The 21,474-nt window shown below is 36.8% G+C and overlaps 1 protein-coding gene across 1 annotated transcript in view; it reads right to left on the bottom strand.

The window, feature by feature from the left end:
- Nucleotides 1-21,474, bottom strand: part of LOC142086088 (contactin-3-like) — a 114,270-nt gene that overhangs the window by 33,979 nt on the left and 58,817 nt on the right. The window contains exons 3-6 of the mRNA XM_075158608.1: nucleotides 20,008-20,103; nucleotides 6,690-6,893; nucleotides 6,280-6,382; nucleotides 5,071-5,255 (exon numbers count right to left, since the gene is read on the bottom strand). Of these exons, the coding sequence (XP_075014709.1) occupies nucleotides 5,071-5,255; nucleotides 6,280-6,382; nucleotides 6,690-6,893; nucleotides 20,008-20,103 (588 nt within the window). The remainder of the gene's footprint in view (nucleotides 1-5,070; nucleotides 5,256-6,279; nucleotides 6,383-6,689; nucleotides 6,894-20,007; nucleotides 20,104-21,474) is intronic.

Here is a 21,474-nt window from a genome sequence, read left to right as displayed (position 1 = left end):
GCAACATATTTTCACTGAGATGAAAAAAATATGATGTCCTGAAAGTTGAGCAGTTGGAAGTTAATTTTAATGGAGTTTGTAATGCAGGGTTTGAGACTGTGACAGGAATCCGTATTATGAGGTAATATTAAGAATTCTTAGGAACTTGCTGTGCAATCTTCATGAAAGATTCATATAAAGTTCCCTTAGGACGAAATACTTGTAGGTAACTGATTTTCTAAAGAAGGTTAGCTGTCAGCCTCACGGTCAGTCACTTGGAGAAGCACCAGACTCTATTTTGGTTCAGTTGTTTTTCCTAAAATATTCCTTGCAATACTCATGGTCCCACAGGTGAGAAGTGATACAAGTCTGTAACTTCATGAAATTCATTCCAGTGAGAAGACTTGGTCATCTTTTTTTTGTGGCTACGATCACACTTTTCTTCCAGCTAATTAGTCCAGGCAAGTCTTCCTGCAGAAAACAACTGTTGCTTCATTACACTGTAGGGCACCCCTGTAGGCCATAAGGAAAGCAAGAACCATTTTTTTAGATTTTTAAGAAACCCTTTGTGATGACTGTTCTGCGGTTTAATGCGAATGAAGACCAACTGCAATGAGTGACTGCAACGAAGCTCTTGGAACCAATGGTTGAAGAGGTTGACACTTCAGAAGCTGTGCTGAGATCTAATTTGTAAATAATTCGTCGGGTACCATGCACGATGCATGTCAACAGGAATTTTTATATCCGATTTCCTTCAGAGTAGGAGACTCCGATAAAAATCTCCTTCTAATTCTGTAAGCCATAGGAATAGCATGAAGGAAAGGCAGAGCTTCAGGCCCGTGACTTCTGTCTAGACACTGCGCTCTCCCAGAGAGTACTGAGGTCTGCCATGCCTCTGCTTGGAGGCTGAAGACTACAGGAAGCTCTTCCATAACGGTCCCTAATTGGGGCTTGCACATAAGATGCAGTCTGCTTATACACATATCTTTACTTTGAAATTTACAGTCTGAAAGCTGGGTTGGAAATCTCCTTTGAAAATACCTTTGGATAGCTCAGCAGTTGGGCAATAAATCAGAGTCAAAAGGAACTTTCCATAGTTCAAGAGAAAGCAGCTATGAAGTGTAGTGGGAAAAAAAACAACCAGAAAATGTAACCTTCATTTTTCTACGTAGTATATCTGAAAGTCAGGCTATGACACTCATACTGATGCCTACAGTGATGAACCTTATTTTATCTCAAAACCCCAAGTGACTTTAAGCATGAATAACTTTTTTCTGATAAAACAACTGGGCCTAGAGAAGCATCTAACACATCCCTGAAGATGTCCATCATTTGACTTCCATTCAAAAATAAAAATGCTTTCAAGCAACAGGTAATTGCTACATCATTGGGGAAAGTCTGTAAGTAAAGAAGATGAACAATTTGTCTCTGTAGCAAGGCAATTAAATTACTAGACAGCATCGACAGTTAAACCCTAGGTTGATCAAACTCAGCAACTCCTTGATATCATTTAGTCATTTATAGTTTTGTAGTTAATGTTTTGAAGGCATCTCCATGAACAAAATAGAGTCAGGCTATCGGACAAAAGCTTTAAACAGTGAGGCTCTTCCACATACATGAATAATGTAGTTTCAGTATAATTTTGGTGGTACATTATGCCTTCGCTATCACAGACCACCACTGTGATACCACCAGAGCAAAAGGAAAACAGCAGAATTTTTTCTCCCTGTTAAACATTTTACCTTGGTACTGTCAAGCATGAGTCCCATTAAATCAGCATGTGCTAATTAAGAATATATTTTCTTCAATTATACTTTAAATTAATTGCTTTACATATCTCTACCATGTTACATGTTTAATTGCATCTTAAAATACAAAAATGTAATTGTTTCATCTCTTCTCATTTTTTCCATGCCATGAAACATCTCCATGGAGTCTTTCTTCTTCTATTATCTCTTTATGGAAAGGGCTAATAATGATGACAAACGAATATACTAATAAAGTGAAAGCAAATTATTTATATATTCAGGTTTTATATTAAATCAAAGTTAGATAATCTTCTCCTATTTTTAGCACATTCTGACCTCCCCTGAGGAGAAAACTGGCATTAAATAAATGTTGGAGCTGTACAAAGGACAAAAATCTAAACATTTGATGCTGGGCTTTTCTTGATAAAATCCTTCATGAGAAAAAAGGAAGTTTAATAGTCTGTTAGTAATGTTATGAAAGAACCCCAAATATCTGTTTTATAGTATCTATTTTAATTATCGACTCAACTATGGGTTGAGACTTATATTTAAAACCCACAATTGAAATCAGAAAAAACAGACTCACTTTATTTTTCATAAAGAGAGTTACAGATGTGCACAGAATTTCTAAACCAAATTTGTAAACATTCTTGAGAAGATGATTATGGATACAATTGAAGTTGAGTCTATGTTCAAGTGCTTTGTGGTTTCAAGACTATAATTCATTATTGGAAGAAGAGGCAGGATAGCACAGCAAACATAACTGAATTTTTTTTTCATCAAACCATTTACGCACTGAAAAACCCAATTTTCAGAATTCAGATTTACAGTTTCAGCTCATAGAACAAATCAGGAGAATAAGAGTGTTTTGCTTCATAGCAGAGCAATGAAATGTTTCAAGCTTTTGTTTAGGACTAGCTTTATGTTTCATTTACAAAGAATCTTTAAAATCTGCAAAGAAAGGAAAACCTTCTATTTTTCCATGAAATGGAAAATTTTTGCCTATTTTTTGTCCCTGAAGAGATTTATTTTTCACATTATGTCACTAAGACAACTTGGAAAATGTTAATCCCAATTCTTCCTTATACTTTCTCTTGGTTAAGTCAGAAACATGCTTTGTTCTTTTGAGGAGAGAAAAATAAATGTTTTCACTGCTGCAATAAAAAGGAATTTGTCCATTTGTAATGCGTATATTTTTCTATATATGATTAGCAGACACATCTTACACTTCTACCAATAAAATGTTTTAACAGCAGCCAACATCCACTAACATTACACATAGATTTGAGTCATCTTTGCCAGCACTGGTACTTTCTGGCAGATGGATGTTTTTTATTCTAAGTCTTCAGTATATTGCATTAATTTCCCCCAAATCCTCATCTGCTTTTAGAACAACTTCCTTCAATATTGATCTTTTATTGGAAGACTGAGTGGCATATGGTTAGATTTCTTTACCAGACAGATTTCTGAGCTTTGATACCAGGCGCAGTGGCAAGCCATCAGAAGATATTATCTCCAGTTATAGAACATTATTAATCTACAAACACAATTAAAATCCTTAAAATTATCAAAAAGTATTAAAATGATCCTATCCTGAATGCAGACTTGTTGGCATTCTATTTGCCACAACAAAGCAAGTAACAAAATAAGAAAAATTACTTAAATCTACTTAAATCTGCAGAATGGGTTTCATTAAGCAGAACAAATGAAATGAAACAGTTGGAGTGCCATTAATGCCATTACAGGTCTCATTATTCTTTTTAGGATAAACATCCATATTAGGGATAAATCTAATATGGGCAGACATTTATTTATTCATATTGGAATACGAACTCAATCTGAGGGTTCAAATCCCTTTCTGTATTTGTAATGAAAATGTTCACACTGATTTATTGTCACAAAACTGCAACTTGCTTGCTTTTATTGATTAGCAACATCCTTTATTTCAGCTCTGTGTCCTTTAATGAGCAAAACAAAACTTGGGAAGCAGGTCAAATATCTCAAGACTGCCCACTGTCGTAATTGCAAGAACTAATGAACAAGTCTACTCTATTTTGCTTACAACTGCCCTGATGTAAAACTGGAGTAGGAATACTGAGCCAAACTGATGTACAAACCACAACTTGTTTGAAACTTTCAATTAGCGAATAAAAGCCACTTTACAAAACCAAATGCATAGTGCCAAGTTTAGAATGACAGATGACGCTAGCAGATGAAGCATCTTAGATCTTTTGCCCTATGTTATTCATAGGATTTCTCAAAAAGTCGTAATTACAACCAGTATATGGAAAATACAGGTTGCTCAAAGTGCCCCGTCCGACCTAACCTTGAGCATTTCCAATGATGGGGCATTGATTCAGTGTAACTGTTATTTTGGAAGCTGGTGGGGGGAAGAAGTCTCTTTTCGTTCCTCCTTATAAAATCTGTTGTGCCTTAAATTAAAATCTTCATTAACTAAAATCTACATTGCAGCACTCTCTGTGTTCTAGTAAACAGCAGCTTCCCATACAGAAGTAGTAAACGGAAAGAAAATTTGCTCAAAGTTGCACAGTAGCTATGCTCTATGCTTTTTTATACAACCTTAGGAAAAAAAAAAAAATCTTTGCTCAAATATTCCTACATGAGGAATAGCATTCCAAAGCACAGTCTGAAACACTCTTTAAATTGCCATTTACCTAAAGAAAATTATATTTGCCGAGATCTGGCTTTAACAAAAATTGTCAATTACCACTTTGTTGCAAATCACTCTAACTTTAAAACACCACCAATGTGCTTTGCCGATATTCATTTCACTCTATAGCCTTAAATGCACAAGAGACTCACTCTGTTTCCAGCTATTAAATTTCATATTATTTCATTTCCTATGCTGGATTATATTCTCTCATTTATTTACTCATTTTAAAATAAAATTGGCTGTTTTGAAAGCAAAGGATTGACAATATCCATCAGTAATCTTTTCCTAAAGCAAGACAAAATTTGTATTTCCTGTAAATGTGAGGCCTAAATGATCCCCCAAATAAATCCAATTGACTGAAAATCTAAAGTTTCACCAATGGGCCAATAAGAAGCGTTTAAAAAAATGTCTTTCCATCATAGAAAAATAAGCACAAGCACTTTCTACGCTACTCTTAGCAACCCTTTTGAGCCTGGACATTTATTACAAGTGTTACGCAAAAACCTGGTGCGGAAGTTCTCATTCTCTGCGAGTAGTTAAGATGTCACGGATTTTTAAGCACAAATGCTTGATGGTATTGCAGAAACCATAAACCTGAAAGTACCCTAGAGTGGTTTGTATTTCATGTGGAAAGAAGGGTGGAAGAGAAGGAGAAAGAAAGTTTCCTACCATAATAAGTGAGACGTCCTCTTGCAATGTTTTTTCCTCTTGAGTTTTCAGTAATACATTCATATAGTCCTGCATCCTCCTGTTGGAAATTAGGTATTTCAATCATGCCATTGGATTTCCTCAGCTTTATTTTACTTGGAAATGGCAGACCATCAGTTCTCCTCCAGTTAATCTGAGGCACAGGGCTAAAAAGAAAATAATGGGATTTTAAACAGCTTTGGTTAAAGTACTTAATTGTCAAAATTAGAAACTTAAACTAATATACAATAAAACTCAGAAGTGTCTAAAAGCTTGTGTTAAAAGTGGTATTCATACTGTATATGACAGATGGTCAGACACTATGGCAATTGATTTGCGTGTACCGTTCTGTTTCATACACTATAATTTGTGGTACCAAATTTTTCATTAATATCTGCGTGAATGTCCAATGATTGTAAAATTTCTTGTAAATCAGCACTGGCCTCCCCTGAAGACAGGTGAGATTTACCAGTGACTTCCATGGAAGGAGAATCAAGGCAAGTCTTTTGAAATACCCATCCTACAACAGCCATTCATTCCCTGATTTTAAAACTTTCACTCACCTAGCTGGGGAACCAAAGCAATAGCATGTGATTAAGTTATCAATCTGGCACTTAAAATTATGAACACCTGACAAAGCTGTCTGCAAATAAACTGCAAAGTTGTCTGCAAATAAACTGCAAAGTGGAAAGTAAATACATTTACAGAAACATAAATGCATTCTCAGATCACCTGTGAAAGAGAAAGATATCAATTGTGTGTGAAATATCATTCAGAAGAGGAATGCATTTTAATATTTATTTCAGCTATAAAGGAAGAACAATTGAAAGCATCAAGTACATTTAACAGTAAAATTCAGACAAAATTCTCGCAGACTTCAACAACATTTCCTTCTACACACAGAAAGCAGAGCTAGGTCAAAGGATATATGCAAAACTGCACTGATCTTATTCAAAATAATTCAAGAAATGAAATGTAAATTCCTGTGTTGCCAGCATATACATTTTAATTCTAAACAAAATAAAAAATTACTCCAAGACCCTTTGCCCTCTTATTCCAAGGCAATAATTCTGACGATCAAAATAGGGTCTTTAGAGAACACCGCCAAACGACTGCCAGAACTCCACATCTCTTGTGCAGATGAACCCTAAAGTGCTTCAACTTTCAGTATGGGTGAAGTCGAAAACTTACTTTCCTAGTGCAAAGCATTCTAGCTTCACAGTTGAGCCTTTAGCTGCAGGAAGTGTCTCAGGAAACTGAACTTCTATTTTGGGTTCATATTCTCCCATCACACCTATATGAGACAATTGAAAAGGTAATTTTTAAAGCCTTTTTTCTCTTTAGCATTACAACACATTAAATTCAAAATCAAGTTTATTTCTCTCGCACTCCATTTATAAAGAGAAGCATAGGGACCTGCCAGTGAAATCGCTGTCAGACTTAGGAGAGGAAGAGGAGCATGCAACACAGAACAGTTCATCTTCTTACAAAGCAACCAATATCCTGAAAACGCATGAAAGGTTACACTGTAAGAGGCAAGAACGTTCTAGTCTAGATGACTACATGTGTTTGTTATTCACGGTGTAGAAGGGAAGTCGTACCATCCGTGCGCAGCACTAGAGGAGTCGGCGACCCAAGAACTTGGCTGTTGGTCGCAGTGCTGGTTACAACGCAGGTGTAATTTCCTACATCCGACGGCTCGACTTTGGCTATGTAGAGGTGACCGGTCTCTTGAGACACAAATCGCCGACTGTCCTCTTGTACAAATGATGGATATTCATTGAAGATCCAAGCAAACGACAATTCTAGTTGGTAAGAAAAAAGAACTAAAGATGTTTGGTAGGGTTTTTCACATCTTTTTCTTCAAAGATCAGTTTATTTTATTACTGTATTTTACAATATTTTATTATATACAATACTTTATTATGCAACAAACAGGATCAGAGAGCCAATGACTGAGAAAAAAAAAATTTTAAAAAAGTACCAGAAACTAGCAAAACCAAAAAAAGGCAAAACAAACCATTTTTTCACCAAAGCCATGTCTCCTCCAGCAGAAGAAAAAGGTGAAAGGAATTCAAAGTGTTTTACGCAAGGTTAATTTTTTTTTATCTACTGGTTTTTTTTTTTTTTTTTTTTGAAGACTTAATATGCACGGAAGTAAGAGCAGACAGAAAAAATGAGATCAAACTTTGCTAAAATGGAAACTTTATTCATTCAGTAGCTACTTAACAACGCAGCTAGATATTTATCAGATAGAAACAGCACAGAAGTATGCAAGTGAAAGGAATGTCAAAAGAAGCATAAATTCACAGTAGGGCTCACCACACAGCAAAACTATTTTTTTCATACAAAAACCCATAAAAATTCCATTAAAAAAAATCTCTGTATGGCAAAGTAGCCCTCACTACCATTCATTATGGTCATTTGAAAGGAAAACCATACTTCAAAAGACAAACTAAGAGATTTGGCAAAAACTGCATTAAATTTTTTTTTTTTGAACACCAGTCTGAGCTCTGTGTGTCCAATTTTAATTGGCAAAAGCCCCCTCCTGTGCAAGGCCATATGCTTGTCTCATTCATATCCTACAGAATCAAAGGAAATTAATTTTTAATAGTTTTCCAGGCAAGAAACAATTTTTCACCCAAGTGCCGCTCAGCTGAAAGTTTATAAAAAGATTACAGCTTCTGCAAGTGCTAATTAGAGACGATTATAGCTTGATTGACCTGCCTTCATGTTAAAATATCTTGCAGCATTCGCACTGCCCCTACAAAATGGAGATCATCCCTTTTTGTACAGGTTTAATTTGGAAGTGCATAAATTTGGATGCAGTCATGAAATAGAAAGTAGGCATCTTCATAACCCTCACAGTTGAGTATGAATATGCACCCAGGAAAGCGCTAAGCCAACAGGACAATTTAAGACAAAGTAAGATTGTGCAGATGAAAAAACATTCAATAAATGAAATTATTAAAATATTTATGGACTGGCTAATGTAAAAAGGACATCAAATGAAATGGCTTATCATAATTGCATTTAATTTTCTTCTATCAATATTTAAACTCCTTCCATTAACATAATTTTGCAGGAGTGGTGTGTATGAACAATTAACAGTTCAGACTTTTCTCAAGAGTTAAACTTCCGTCGTATTTGGAAATATTTATTGTTGAAAACAGCCATCTACCTTTCTGGACCAGCAGCGTGTCTCCTCAGGTGAAACAATGGCTTTCACTAAAAGTTCCTTGCTACACAACATGAGAGGTGTAATTAATTTATGATAAGGAAGGCCAACAAGGATTTGCCAAGAAAAGATAGGGTAGTTAATGCAGTGGGAAGTAAAACCTTATGATCTAGCTTGACTTCAGTAAGGCTTTTGAGATGTGTCACAAGAGTCTCATACACAAGCCAAAGAACGTTTATACAGTCAACAAAAAAATACTCTGTAGAGCTATTCTCCCATCTTACACACAAATACGAAGATGTAGGCGTCAATGGTTTGCTGTTGAATTGAGAGGGCTTGCTGAGGAAGCACTGCGCAGCAGGGAGGTGGCATCTGTGCACCGTCCTCGCTGTGGTCTGGCACTATTCAGTATCTATCAGCCACTTCAAATAGAAAAAATAAAATAAAAAATAATTTTAAAAAAAGGAAAAACAGAAAGAGTACACCTGAAGAGTTTGAAGGGGACTACAACCTCTTTGAGAGCAAAGGTTATATGGTCTTGCTAAATGGGAAAGACCAGAAAATAAAGCATAATTCCATTTCTACAGAGCAACTGGATGAAGAGAGTGACCATACGGCTGAGGGAAAGGCTGTAGACCAAATCAGGTATCAATTCAGGAACTGTAAGAAAAATAAAAATCTACATTTTCAGCTCTACATCAAACTCAGACATCTACAGGACACAAAAGTGTGGGAAGCCAGGCTTTATTGGTTCTGGTATTTATTGAGCTACTTTCCTTCACTCAAAATATTATTTCAGTCTAAGAAAAGGGGGAGGGGGGCGGAGGGGGGGAATAGAAAGAAGACGACATTATTCAAAACATTCGAAGGGGACAGACAGATCTGGATACACAGCAGGAAAATAAGCAGCTTGATTTTGTTCCTATTATATTGGGTTAAGTCAAGAGTAAACTCATTGAAATCAGTCATTATGATTATGAAAGCCACGCAAAGTGTATTCCAGTTTAATTGGATCCTTCAACAGCCTATGAATAAGCACTCCTGGAAACCTTATTTCCCATTCAACATATATTTTCATTGACACTCTTAAAAAAGGAGCAGGGTGTTTCTTCACCAGTGCCCCACAGCCATACCTCATTTTATATTTATTGTACTTTACAAAATTGTATTCTTATTTTCCAAAAAAATTCATATTAAACAACTTGTTCTGTGATTTATTATGTTTACACCATTTGCCTGTTGCTGATCCTAGGGCACCTCAAGGGACATAAACTCACTTCCTTTCTGTCAATTACAAGTTTTCAGTTGATTTTCTGTTATAAATGGAAGTAATATGTCTCTCCTGGGCTTCCTCAGAGATCTAAGCCTTTGCTTCCCAATGCATTTTTTCCTCATTTGGCGACCATACATGGATAAGGTATTAGAAATTACAGTTATTACTCAATTTTTATTTGTTTACTACATCGTGGTTGGCTTCTTCTCTTTATTTTGCATTATTTGATTATTATTTACTGTGCAGCCTACAAGCCACAACACACTCAGCATGCTCATACTGTTCCAGGCGCTTTGTGCACCTAAGTGTTCAATTAAAAATCGCTTATAACATTGCCTGTCATTTTTAAATGTAAATTTTTACAAAATTCAACAATTAAATCAGCATGGCCTTTGAGGTCTACCGTGGTCATTTCCTGCCATCTCTCAGCCTTAAAAAACATATCCTCACTTTCTATGTAAGAAAAAAATTAGTGTTGCAAGGAACAAAAGGGGGTAAGCCCCACACATTTAGTAGTTTTTAACTGGGTTCAAAGTTAGACCTTAAGCTAACATACATGCTTTTGAAAAGATTGCTTTCAATTATATTATACATTTTCTCTAAGAGAGGCTGCAACGCATCAGTGGGAGACCACTGAATGGAACCCAGGGCCATTTTATTTCTTGTGAACAGGATTTAAGAGACAACAGTAGTTGTGGAAATACAAAACTAAGTGAATTCAGGAAGTCGGCAAAGCAAAAGTTTGGGGGGGATGGGAAGGCACATAGACCTCTGACCGAAGGGAGAAGGACAATTCATAAAGTTTATTTTTGCACTAAATGCACAAATTCTGAAGGTCATCTCTTGCTCCTCTTGCTCTATTCCAGCACTCCTATACATCTGCTTAAGATGTATCCGCTAGCCCCATAATTCACCTAAATGAGATTTCTAAAATAGCCAAAAGCAAATGATGTGAACAATGTTGTTCTGAAACAGATTTAAACTTATGTTCAAAACTGACTGGATGTCAATTAGTGAAGCGGATGTTTCCATAAATAATTCTGAAAAGAAATGAAAATACTTGATTTTGAGTGCATCAAGCTGACTGAACAATAGTTAGAGGTTTTATGTTTTATTTTTTTAAAGAAAAGAAGCTTCATGTCAACCATTGATACCCAAATCTATATTATTTCATACAGTTCTCCAATTCCAATTTTACAATATTCTGTAATAGAGATACAACGGGAAGCTGAAATATCCTAGTATTTTCTGTCTTCAACTGGCAGTCTGCCTAACCCGCAGGATGGTATACGGCTTTTAAAAAACTGTTTGCAAGAAAGTAATCAGACAAAATTTAGCAATGACAGAAACTGCAATTAAAGACACAGAGATTTGTAACAACCAGCTATTTTGAATTATCTACCTTAGAGTTAAAAGTACTGGAAAAGTAACACTGATTTTGAGAGGATAATGACAGATTCCATAATTAAGGAAGAAACCAATTAGTTCATCATTTGGCCCAGTTCCAGCTCAAACTCTGATGAAATGCCAGAAAATGGAGAAAAGCCTCTCGCTTTGTGGATGAGCATCACTCAGGAAGGAGTAAGGTCTCACAGCACAGACACGAAGCAATCTCAGGTATGGTTTTGTGGGGCAGTCACACAGAAATGTCAATTTGTCAACACTGCTGAGGACAGCTCTGTATGTCTGTCTGCACAGGAACCCCTAGGAAAGTGCAAACAAATTATTTAAAAGTAGGAAATTAATCTGCATGAGGTAAAAGTGCATTAAACTCCCAGAGGACACCCTTAACCTAGACGTAAACTGTCCTTAGTTCACTGCAGCCTAATCCTTACAGGATGACACTGCTATGGGTTTAGGTCACTGTACTTGTGGATGGGAGTGCCCCCAGGGGCTATAATGCATTTTATCTTACATGCACTACCTTCAAACTTCTCATTAACTACTTTACTTTTCTCACTTGGGCAAGCCCTAGCTACTTTATTCCACTTAGTTCACCGCCTCCAGTAGTTTGTCCTTCCTTCAGCAAGCCAGCACAACCAGCTGCAAGGTTGTTCTTGGTGCCTGGACTTTAGCCCAAAAAACCCCAAAAAGTAGTAATTCTTTCTCTCTGCCATAAAATAAACCACATCTTTCTCGTTTTTTTGGCAAATATTAAAGGTTGTTTTACAAATAAAAATCTTAGGCACTGTAAGTGTAAGACAAGGTGTTTATGTACTCCAGTATAGGATCCCCTAACATATATGTAAACTGGATATTATAATGTCTTTAGGTGCCACTGTCAAAAATGGTATCGTTCTGACAATGAAAAAACTCTTTAGAATTTTATTAGAAATAAATTGTACATAATTTTAGGGTATATTCTTGAGCACATTAAATGCCCAGAAACTGAAAAACTGTCCCAAGTATGTTCAGCTGGGAAAAACAAAACAAAACCAAAACTCAGACTGTGTATTTCCGAAGGGGATCCTGAATTGTTTGCATGCAAGTAGTTATACCACTAATAACGCAGAAGTCTTTAGCTGTTTACAAAAGCTGCAGTCACACTTCAGAGTACAGTCTATCTACAAACTGTAGGTTGGTACTTTGCTTTTTGTTAATGTTTTCTACATAAGAATAATGATAATTACAAAACAAACCTCTAAAATAGGGCTTGCATTGTGGCCACCAGGAGTAAGATGAGACAATGAGTATCTGGTTAAAATAGTTATAACATTTTCCCAACTTGGGGAAAGAAGTTTTATAAAGAGATTTATAAATGCTTCTGAAATTCGCCCCGAACTCTTCAGAATAACTGTCTTCTTTTGGCTGAGGATATTTTTGTTTACACAAAATGTAAATTGCATGATGGGAATCTGAGTCCAGCTACAAAAAGTGAAGAACGTATCCCGAGAAACTCATTTTATTCCAGAGTATAATGGAAACACTTTGATTTGAAATTAATGTGTACCATTAATTGTTTTGGCATAAAACGTGAATTATTTTGTAGATAAAATATAAAAGATCAATTTTCAGCATGCTGTGCAGGTACTTAGGGATGCAACTTCCGTGTATGGAATAAACCCAAAACAATGAGAGCACTGCGAGAGACCTATGTAATATCTTGCAATTTCAATCTACACATTTAATGAGAATATCGAAATGTTTTAGCTGAAATCACAAGGTTCCTACTTCAGGCTAGCACCTAATTTTCATTTTTAAATGGAACGTGGTTAAGAGTCCACTCGTTTTCTCATTTTGAAATGAGCTAGTGTGATGTAAAGAAAGATGCAATTCTTTAAATATAGTTGCAGCACCAATTGTATTTTTCTCAACTGCTCCCCCCACGCACCACAACCACAGACTGGCCAAGTAGTAATTGCACACACGAGTCGGTTACCTTTGCACAGCCATCACAAGTGCCAAAGCACCGGTGATGTAAAATAGCCCACCGAAGGTCTGTTTTTCTCTACACTCGACAATTCGTAGCGTTTTTCTAAGTCTGTCAAAGCAGTGTCAAAAGTAAAGCACACCATTGTAATTAAAATGTAAACATTTCTAAGCTCATTCTTGGGAAACACAGATGTTCAAGACTGGCAGCATTATTTCTTAATACCACAGAAGAATTCATGTTAAGTACGTTTCCAAGCAGCAGAGCCACTGGAAAAGCCGCTCGGCAATATGGCCTTGCCTGCTGTCTGTCTTCCCCCTCCTGTCACACGTGGGGTTTGACCATTAGCTGGCATTAAGTTTCAAACCAAATGTGTGACCTTGCAATAAGTGCTCCTTAACTGGCAGGTTAAATGTTCCTTGGTGCTCCGAAGGAAATCCAGATGCTAATGGGAAAGTCTAACAAAATGCTTTTCTACATTTGGGTTCCAGTGCTGAATAAAAACCCAATTTCGTTTCCCCTGTAGCTGTGCAGGATGATGGATTAGTTTCTCTTTATCACATTTCTGAACTAATTGTTTCAGACTAGCTGTGTCATTCAAACTGTACTGGCTCCGATCAAATTGTTCGTACTCTGGAAGTATGCAGGAAAGTAAGAAACTGCTTTAGGAAGCAATATTTAAATACATACCCATTAGCCATATCCATTTCAAATGACAAATTGTTCTTTTAATCACCTCCCTAGAACTTTACATTTAATTGCTCAGAGCATTTCTAACAACTCTGTTGTGCTTTTTCAATAGCTGAAAGTATTTTAAATTGCTTCCTGCCTATAATAATTTTGAGGATAAAGAGATGATAGTTTAGCTTATTGCTCAACTAAAACACACCTGATTTCTTCTGAATGTTAAATATTAGTGAGATAAACTAAAGAAAACTAATGGAAATACCCAAGTGTAAATTTTCAAAGGAATGTACTAAAGTTTATCAGTGGAAGTATTAATCAGTGACAAATTTCATTTGGTAGTCTTGCACTCATTTAGGAGAAGGTACTCGGTAAACCCCTGTGAAAAACAAAAATTACTTTCAGTGGTCTTGTTAACAGTGTAATGATCAGCTATGACTGTGTGCTGGGACTGCAGCCATCTCCCTCCTGCCTCTTCCTAATCAATTATCGAGTTTCTAAAGAAACACTCAAATATTTTAGGAGGGAAGATAATAAAGAGCTGGAGGAGGAAAACCCCACAGTGACAATATAGAGATAAAATAATCTTGGTAGAGGGCCAAACCCAACTATTTGCTCCAAATTTCTCCTCTTTCTCCCAGGGCACACCTGAGGTACCTGGGACTAGCTAAGTGAAATGGCTCGACCTGACCTTTTTTCTTGCAATTTGGTTCTTCCTAATCTACCTCACCCTCTTTCTTTCCATCCCCCCTTCTCCCAACAAATACCCCACCACCAAGAGGCATAATCGCCTACTAAAATACTCTTGTCCCATATTGCTGCCTCTTTCAGTTTACTCAGATTGAGGAAAGAGGGCTAATGAGAGCAGGTATCAGCAATAAAGTGCACATCCCATAGTCTTTTGAGGTCTTCTGAAGTGCCCACATACGTTCTGCTGATGAAACTCATGCAGTATGAGTCCCACCAAAGTCTGATCTACTCTTTGCTCTCTCCCACAACAGCCCACATTATATGTGCTACTACATGTACTAAAATCTTAGTGAATCTTCAGTGGAAACCAAATGTACTGCAGCCAGCAGGAGCTGATCCAATCTTATGCAAAACTCCTCCTTGGGCTTCAGTGAAATTGTACGCCTTGCTGCACAGACTATAGCTTCTGACATGGTCCCTCCCCCCACTTATGAAACGAATAATCTAGCTTTAAAATACTGAGATTTAAGAATATTGTTTTGTTTTCTGATTTGTATATTTGGGAATGCTACTTTAAAAAAAATAAATATATATATGAAGGATTGAAGGCTAGAATCTTTCCTTTAAAAAAGAAAAAGATAAAAAGCTGCAATACTCCCATAATCATTTTGCAATGGGTATTCAAGATGTAGTGCAAAATTTGAGAGCTAATATTACTGATCATCGATGTTTCCAGGCTTTATGCTCTACTGACTACCTGGCTATGAAGCTATCCTTCACAATTCAGATACATCTCTCAAACTAAGACTTACAAAAGGGACAGAAGACCAAATATTTAAGAAATAAAATAGAATACTAATATATTCATATGTTCAGTGTCATTGATGTGCATAATGAAACATGGAGTTAACAGAGTTCTGTAAGAATTTGGAGTGATACCCTGCTTGTCCAGTTTGCCCATTCACAAACTGGAATCATGCATCTTTTGCTATAAGGCTAGTTATATACCTCCATGCCAGCTTAAAAACATGTAGTGTAAAGTAGCTGCAGATGTTGCACAAATACATAAATAAGGATATACTAATTTTAGTCTGGTTTACTTCAGCCTGGAACACAGGTTTATCAAAAGAAAAAGCGTTTTAGAAAGACGGCATTTGATGAAGTGCAGAACAGAGATAGTGTCTCTGGAGCACTGATTTGTTACTGGTGGTGAAAATAATGCTCTGACAGATAGAAATCATTGTAAAATCCAGCTGCAAACATGTATTATTGTCCCTCATATGGACAAATATAAGTGTCTCTCAGGTACCATTTGATTTCAAACTGTCAGCTGAAATTTGTGCAGATGATGATGATGACACCAGCAGGACCACTGCAAAATATATTTTTAAATAAAAATACCATTTCTCCTTGGCAGATTGAGAACAGCTCGAGAACACTATGGAACCATTTTTAAGGCCGCTGCTTTTATAATATTCAACATACTCCTTGAATGCATTTTTGTGCAAAAACCTCATAATGTGATTACCACAAGTATGATTTATTGTTCATCCCACGTGGGTGTCATCCACAATCTGCAACAAAAGCAAGAAGTAGAGGTGCAAACCCAGGATGCTTTCTACCTCCTGAAAACACACTGATGGGCAGTAGAAAAGAAACTATCCTGGAGTTCTATCAGTTTGGTTTTGGTTTAAGGGTATGAAATGTTTCCAAAGCCAAATAAGTAAAATCAATTCAATTTACAGTTCCCTGAAAAATAGCATGTTGATATTCAAGAGTTGTGGAAAAGAAATAATCAAAGCATCAACATATTTCTGGCATCTGAGATACCTTCCATGCCATGTTATTCATGAAGCACAGTCTTGCTGGAACTTGCAGGTCTCCAAATAGCAATACAAGAGACGAGCAAAAATCTGCAAGTCTAAATACTAATTTGCAACAGACATGACATTATTCACTGAAGTATTTGTCATATGAAGCAGTGAGCAATAAAATTGGGATCTATTTTTCCATGATCTAATATAATTTCAAACCAGCATGTCACAACTTTAATATAATAAGCTATAAGCTGGATTGATCCCTATCCTTCAAATATGGTCTCATTTATCAATTAAGTCTACATTTATCAGGGCATGATAGTAAAAGGGAGGACATATTCTTGCTGCTTTATAGATGTAGAAATATCCTTGCCATGCATGAAATAGGAACACATATCACACGACGCTAATCATGAATACAAGATAAATAGAATTTCCTTGCAATTTCCAAGCAACAGCTTGTTGGCTCCACAACGTTCTTGCCATTACTTAAGTTCTTGTGGGTTATGGTCGTATTCCACATAGTAACAAGATAACAGGGAGTATATCCACCAACATAAAACTACTGCCTGGTTTTTCCAGGCAAGCCTGAATTCCTTGAAAAGTTTGAATAATCATCAAACAAATCGTCACTTCTACCATCAAAAATCACCTTTTTCTCTATGTGTAAAGCAGCCCTGAAACTACCACAGACAACATAAAAGTACTATGTCTCATTGCCTCCTCCTCTCCCGAAGAACAGAATATACCTCATAAATCAGTAAGATCTCCTGAAATCCAAAATCAATGTCAGATTAGTAAAACTGACTGTACTAAACAAATATAAATCACACTAGCAAATAGAAATAGTATCTTAAGACAAGCTACATGATAATCAAGATACACGTACAGTAGTAACAGTAGGCAAAACCCTAAAGGAACTTGTGGATTTGCTTTACTCAGGGCTTTGTCACTCCTTAGATACCGATTCTGGAACAAAATCAATAGCAGAGAAAAATCATTTTTAGATCTCCATATGTCTAGCCTTTTCCATTCTTGGCAGAAAGGAAAAAATTAGCATCGCATGAATGTTTTTTAACTGGCTGCATGTTAAGTATGTCCAATACTAAGTTTTGCACGTTCAGATGTTTGTTATATTGACAGACCTTTAAAATTGTCAAAGACATAACAGTAACACAATAAAAAGTCAAAATAGGTGTAGAGAGTTCAGTAGAACTTAATGGTTATAACAATTGAAAAAGATAGCAGGAGATCCACATAAATCAATTCCAGATGTCATTTTATCTTTTGAGCGTGTGGGGGAGATGATTTACTGATTTGTAGAAAAAACAGGATATTTTAACAGGTTCCTTGTAACAGAATTAAAATTATATACAGAACTATGGTCATGCAGAACAATGACAGATGACCATCTTAATTATCTAAAAATCACTGCTCAATTATAATACAACTTAACATTTTCTAACATAAAAACCAGTTGAATTAGTGAAATATTTGGGGGGAAGTCTTCACACACAAAGCCAGTCATTCATTAAATCTCCCATTCAGTAAATCTCAGAGACAACTGCTAAAAAAAGAGAATGCCCGAAAGGGAAAATGCACTAACTCTTAAAAAAAAAAAAAAAAAAAAAATTTGGAGTGGTTTGTGATACAGCTCATGTTTAATCACAGAAATATAAAACTGATCTCTGCACCCTCAACTGGAAATATTGAGCACCATCCTCCTCGCCCTGTACACCAACAGCCATCACAGAAACAAAGCTAAAATATAAGCCCAGCCTATAAGCGGATGCGTATGAAGTTAAATGGAGTTTCATTGTTGGTTTCAATGGTAGATGTCCATACCCTGATGGAACTGGAACTGCAAACTTCAAAAGGACAAAAGTACTGTTAGCTGCATGAATAATTTGCTCCCCATTGAAAGGGGATATTCATATTACTTATGTAAATATCTGTGGCTATAAGTAAAGAAAAAAATATGCCAAATTGTAGAAGGGAAGCGATTTCCTTTTTCCATACTATGCACTGGCATTTCTTTTGGAATGAACATTGGTTTCTACTGTAACTGGAATGCTGTATATGGAGGAATAATCACAATTTAATCAAGTCTCTTCTTGAAGGCTCCTTGCAGAGAATGTAAGAAATAAGTGCAAATCCCCATCAAGCTAGCAAGAACTTAGAAATTGCACGACATGGCAGAATACAAAAGAAAATATTTCAGGGGCTAAAGGGGAAGAGAAAAGTTTTTAGAATTAGTGTTGTCTGAAATTATTTCATAGCTCAGTGCAACAAATACAGAATCAAAGAAAAAAAAAAAAGAAATGAAAATAATCAGATCACCGATCTGGGAAGGGCTGAACAGCCCTCAGAGCCCTCAGGCCAGGTCAGCTGTTCCTAAACCATCCCTGCTACTCCTAACAAACTACTTCTGCTTAATGGATGGATATTTTATCTAAGACTTACTGACCTGCATCCTACCGTGCCAGATCTAGAGGCACTGTATGCTTGATGTCACCACGCTACAGGTTTATTTTAGTGAAGAAAGAAGAGGAAGGATTTTTTCCACCTTGCTCCATGTCTCCTGAAAACTTTAATGGTTAATCCTCCAACTCTCAGACAAATCCAAGGATTTTAAATAGTTCTGGTACTAATTCTCAATTCCATTTGATAATTCAGGGAGCCCTCAGCTCTCTCTTTTTTTGCGTGAATAACACAATTAGTGTGGGGGGTGTCAATCATATCCCATCTGCTGACTGCCAAAGAAATTCTCACCTCTTCCACGTGTTAATGTGAACCACCGTTCTTAGCAATATGAGCATGTTTTGTATCACCTCCTGTTTAACACCTCAAACTTAAACATTGCAGACTCAGTGGGGAGTTGTAGTCAGTTTGGCTGACTACAGCCACCTCCGGCTGTATACCCATGCATAGGATGCGACTACAAGAATGGCTGGGGTAATTCAGACTTTGGACTGCACACAGAAGCAAAATTTAATCATTCTAATTCTTATAGATAGCTGGGAGAATGACCTATTTTCTCAGCAGCTGAAAAGACAAAGCTGTTGTAAGGCTATAAAGATGATTTAAGAGTATGTATCAGTTTAGAGAGAGAAAAATTCTGCAAGCTCAGACAGTTGTAAAATTGCCACTTTATGGCTGCGTCTGCTTGGACTCCGCCAAATTTAAGAGGCCACAATACCTATATTATTGTATTCAATGTTTGGCTTATATTACCTTGTCTTTGCAATCAAATCTAATGTTTAACATCACAGCCCTTCAATAATGAGATTCTGTATCAATTAAAAACAAATAAACCCAGTTACTTGCAAATATTACTTGAGGCTCAGTAGCAATTAGTCAAAGACTGAAGATGGAGAATGAATGATAACTTTTGGTCCACCAAGAATCCATACATCCAGTTTTCTTGCCCTCCGCCCCCCCCGAGATAGCAGTGTTTTAAATTACGCCAGCATCATTACATTACACTATCAAATGTCTTGATTGCAACAGGCAGATACTAGCATAATTAAAGACAACAATCTACCCTTTGCAATTGTCTAGTCGTAGAGAAAACCAGATTCATCGAGGCTCGGCAATTGTGAAATTGGGCAGAATTTAACTCCAGAAGATACTCAATTAATTACTGGAAATAATTACTGGAAATATCATAAAAATCAGACATGTTAAGTGCACAGAAATTACTAGGAGCTAGAAAGGCATTTCAAGATGAAAGTAAATCCTCGTAAGTACTTCCCTCCCCCTCTTTCGGTGTTGTTTTCCCTCTCTGTGTTTACTTCAGGAACCAGGTTTCGCTCTTGCTCCTCGGAAGGATCTCTCTTCCGGGGAGAGACCCCGCTTCACAGTCAACCAGCTCTGGCTGAAGCAGGAAGCCCGGAAGGTCCCTTACCTCCCGCCCGGGGGGGTGGTCCGCAGAGCAGCACGACTCCCTGCCCCTCTCGAACTGACACCGCGCTTCTCATTTTCGTCCTGGAGTTTTCAGGATCTGTTTTTGAAAGAAAGGTGAGCTGGATATTAGGAAACAGAAAAGACTAAATATACAGGAGTTCAGAGTTCTCAAAACCTGGTATCGCATCTCGTAGTTGCATACTAAGTTCAGTGATTTCAGTGGATCAGGTGCAAAAGAAACGGCTGTTCAACGAGAGGGAGGATGACAGAATTAGGACTGAAGCGAACTAATTTACAAGAACATAATTAAACAGATCCTATGACTAATTTTGTTCTTATACTGGGCTTATGCTACCCTAATTTTGATAACCAAAAACGAGTCACAAGCGTAACTTAAAAATAGGTCCCCAAGCTGCTGTTTCTTCTGAAATGAAGGCTCCGATGAAAATAGCATCAAGATCCTACTGGGCTCCTCTAACCAACCATAAAATAACGCTAACGACGCAGCTATTCAGAAAACAGATATCTATCTTTTCAAACAGAAGCAAAACCGCTCGACCGCCTCCCCGCAGCAGAACCCCTGTAACATCGCTAAGCTCTGGCGAAGGCAGGCACTTCGCACCTCAGCGTACTGACCCAGCGCCCTGCTCTGCCTGCCTTCAGGTCTTCTGGGATCATTTTAAGCTGTGTAAGAGGGGAAATAAATGCTACCGAGTATACATAAATGCAAAACTGCAGAGCAGCAGTGTTTTATCATAAGTGTGTATTAACTTTCCCGCTAACTGGCGACTCAAGATCCAAGAAAGTATGGCCTCGTTATATCCTTGAAATAAGCTAGATATAACATTCAATACAAACCAAGATTGTGGTTCTACACTAAGAAAGATTTTTCCACAAATATACCATGTATTTTTGCATAATAAAAACAAACAGAAGACAATTGAAAAAAAAAATGTTTGTTTATAACCTTATAAAGGCTACTAACACACACAGTCTTTAAAACAAGGCTGTCTTTATAACCAAGCATAATAGGAGTAGTGAGTTGACCAACAATAGCTATTTCCCAAAATATAATATTTTTTAATATTGAAAAGCAACAGCTGTTACAGTCAGAACACTGAGCAAGAGTGATTAGAATTTCAATGCTTCATTTAAAAAAAATACATTTATTGCCGCAATGAGATGCTGTTCTATTATTCTTTGTTACTGCACACAAAGCTCATAGAAGGGTTTCTTAAAAGGGCTATTTTCAGCTTTCCCACTGAACTTCTGTGCAGATACATGTCAGGGTCTATGTTTTCACTCACACAGTAAGTTCAGGTCTTTCCACTGGTACTTCAGAGGAGAGGAGACACGCTATTCTACACTAGAATGAATACACCTATGCAATTTGGATTTTAAAATTTACAGAAAAAAAACTGTTTTACATATAAAGTTAATTTAGAGCAAATTTTGCCCTCTTACATCA

Source organism: Calonectris borealis, chromosome 10 (assembly GCF_964195595.1).
Source record: "Calonectris borealis chromosome 10, bCalBor7.hap1.2, whole genome shotgun sequence".
Lineage (NCBI taxonomy): Eukaryota > Metazoa > Chordata > Aves > Procellariiformes > Procellariidae > Calonectris > Calonectris borealis.
Note: the sequence above shows the minus strand (reverse complement) of the source record. Positions and strands in the feature narration are given on the sequence as shown.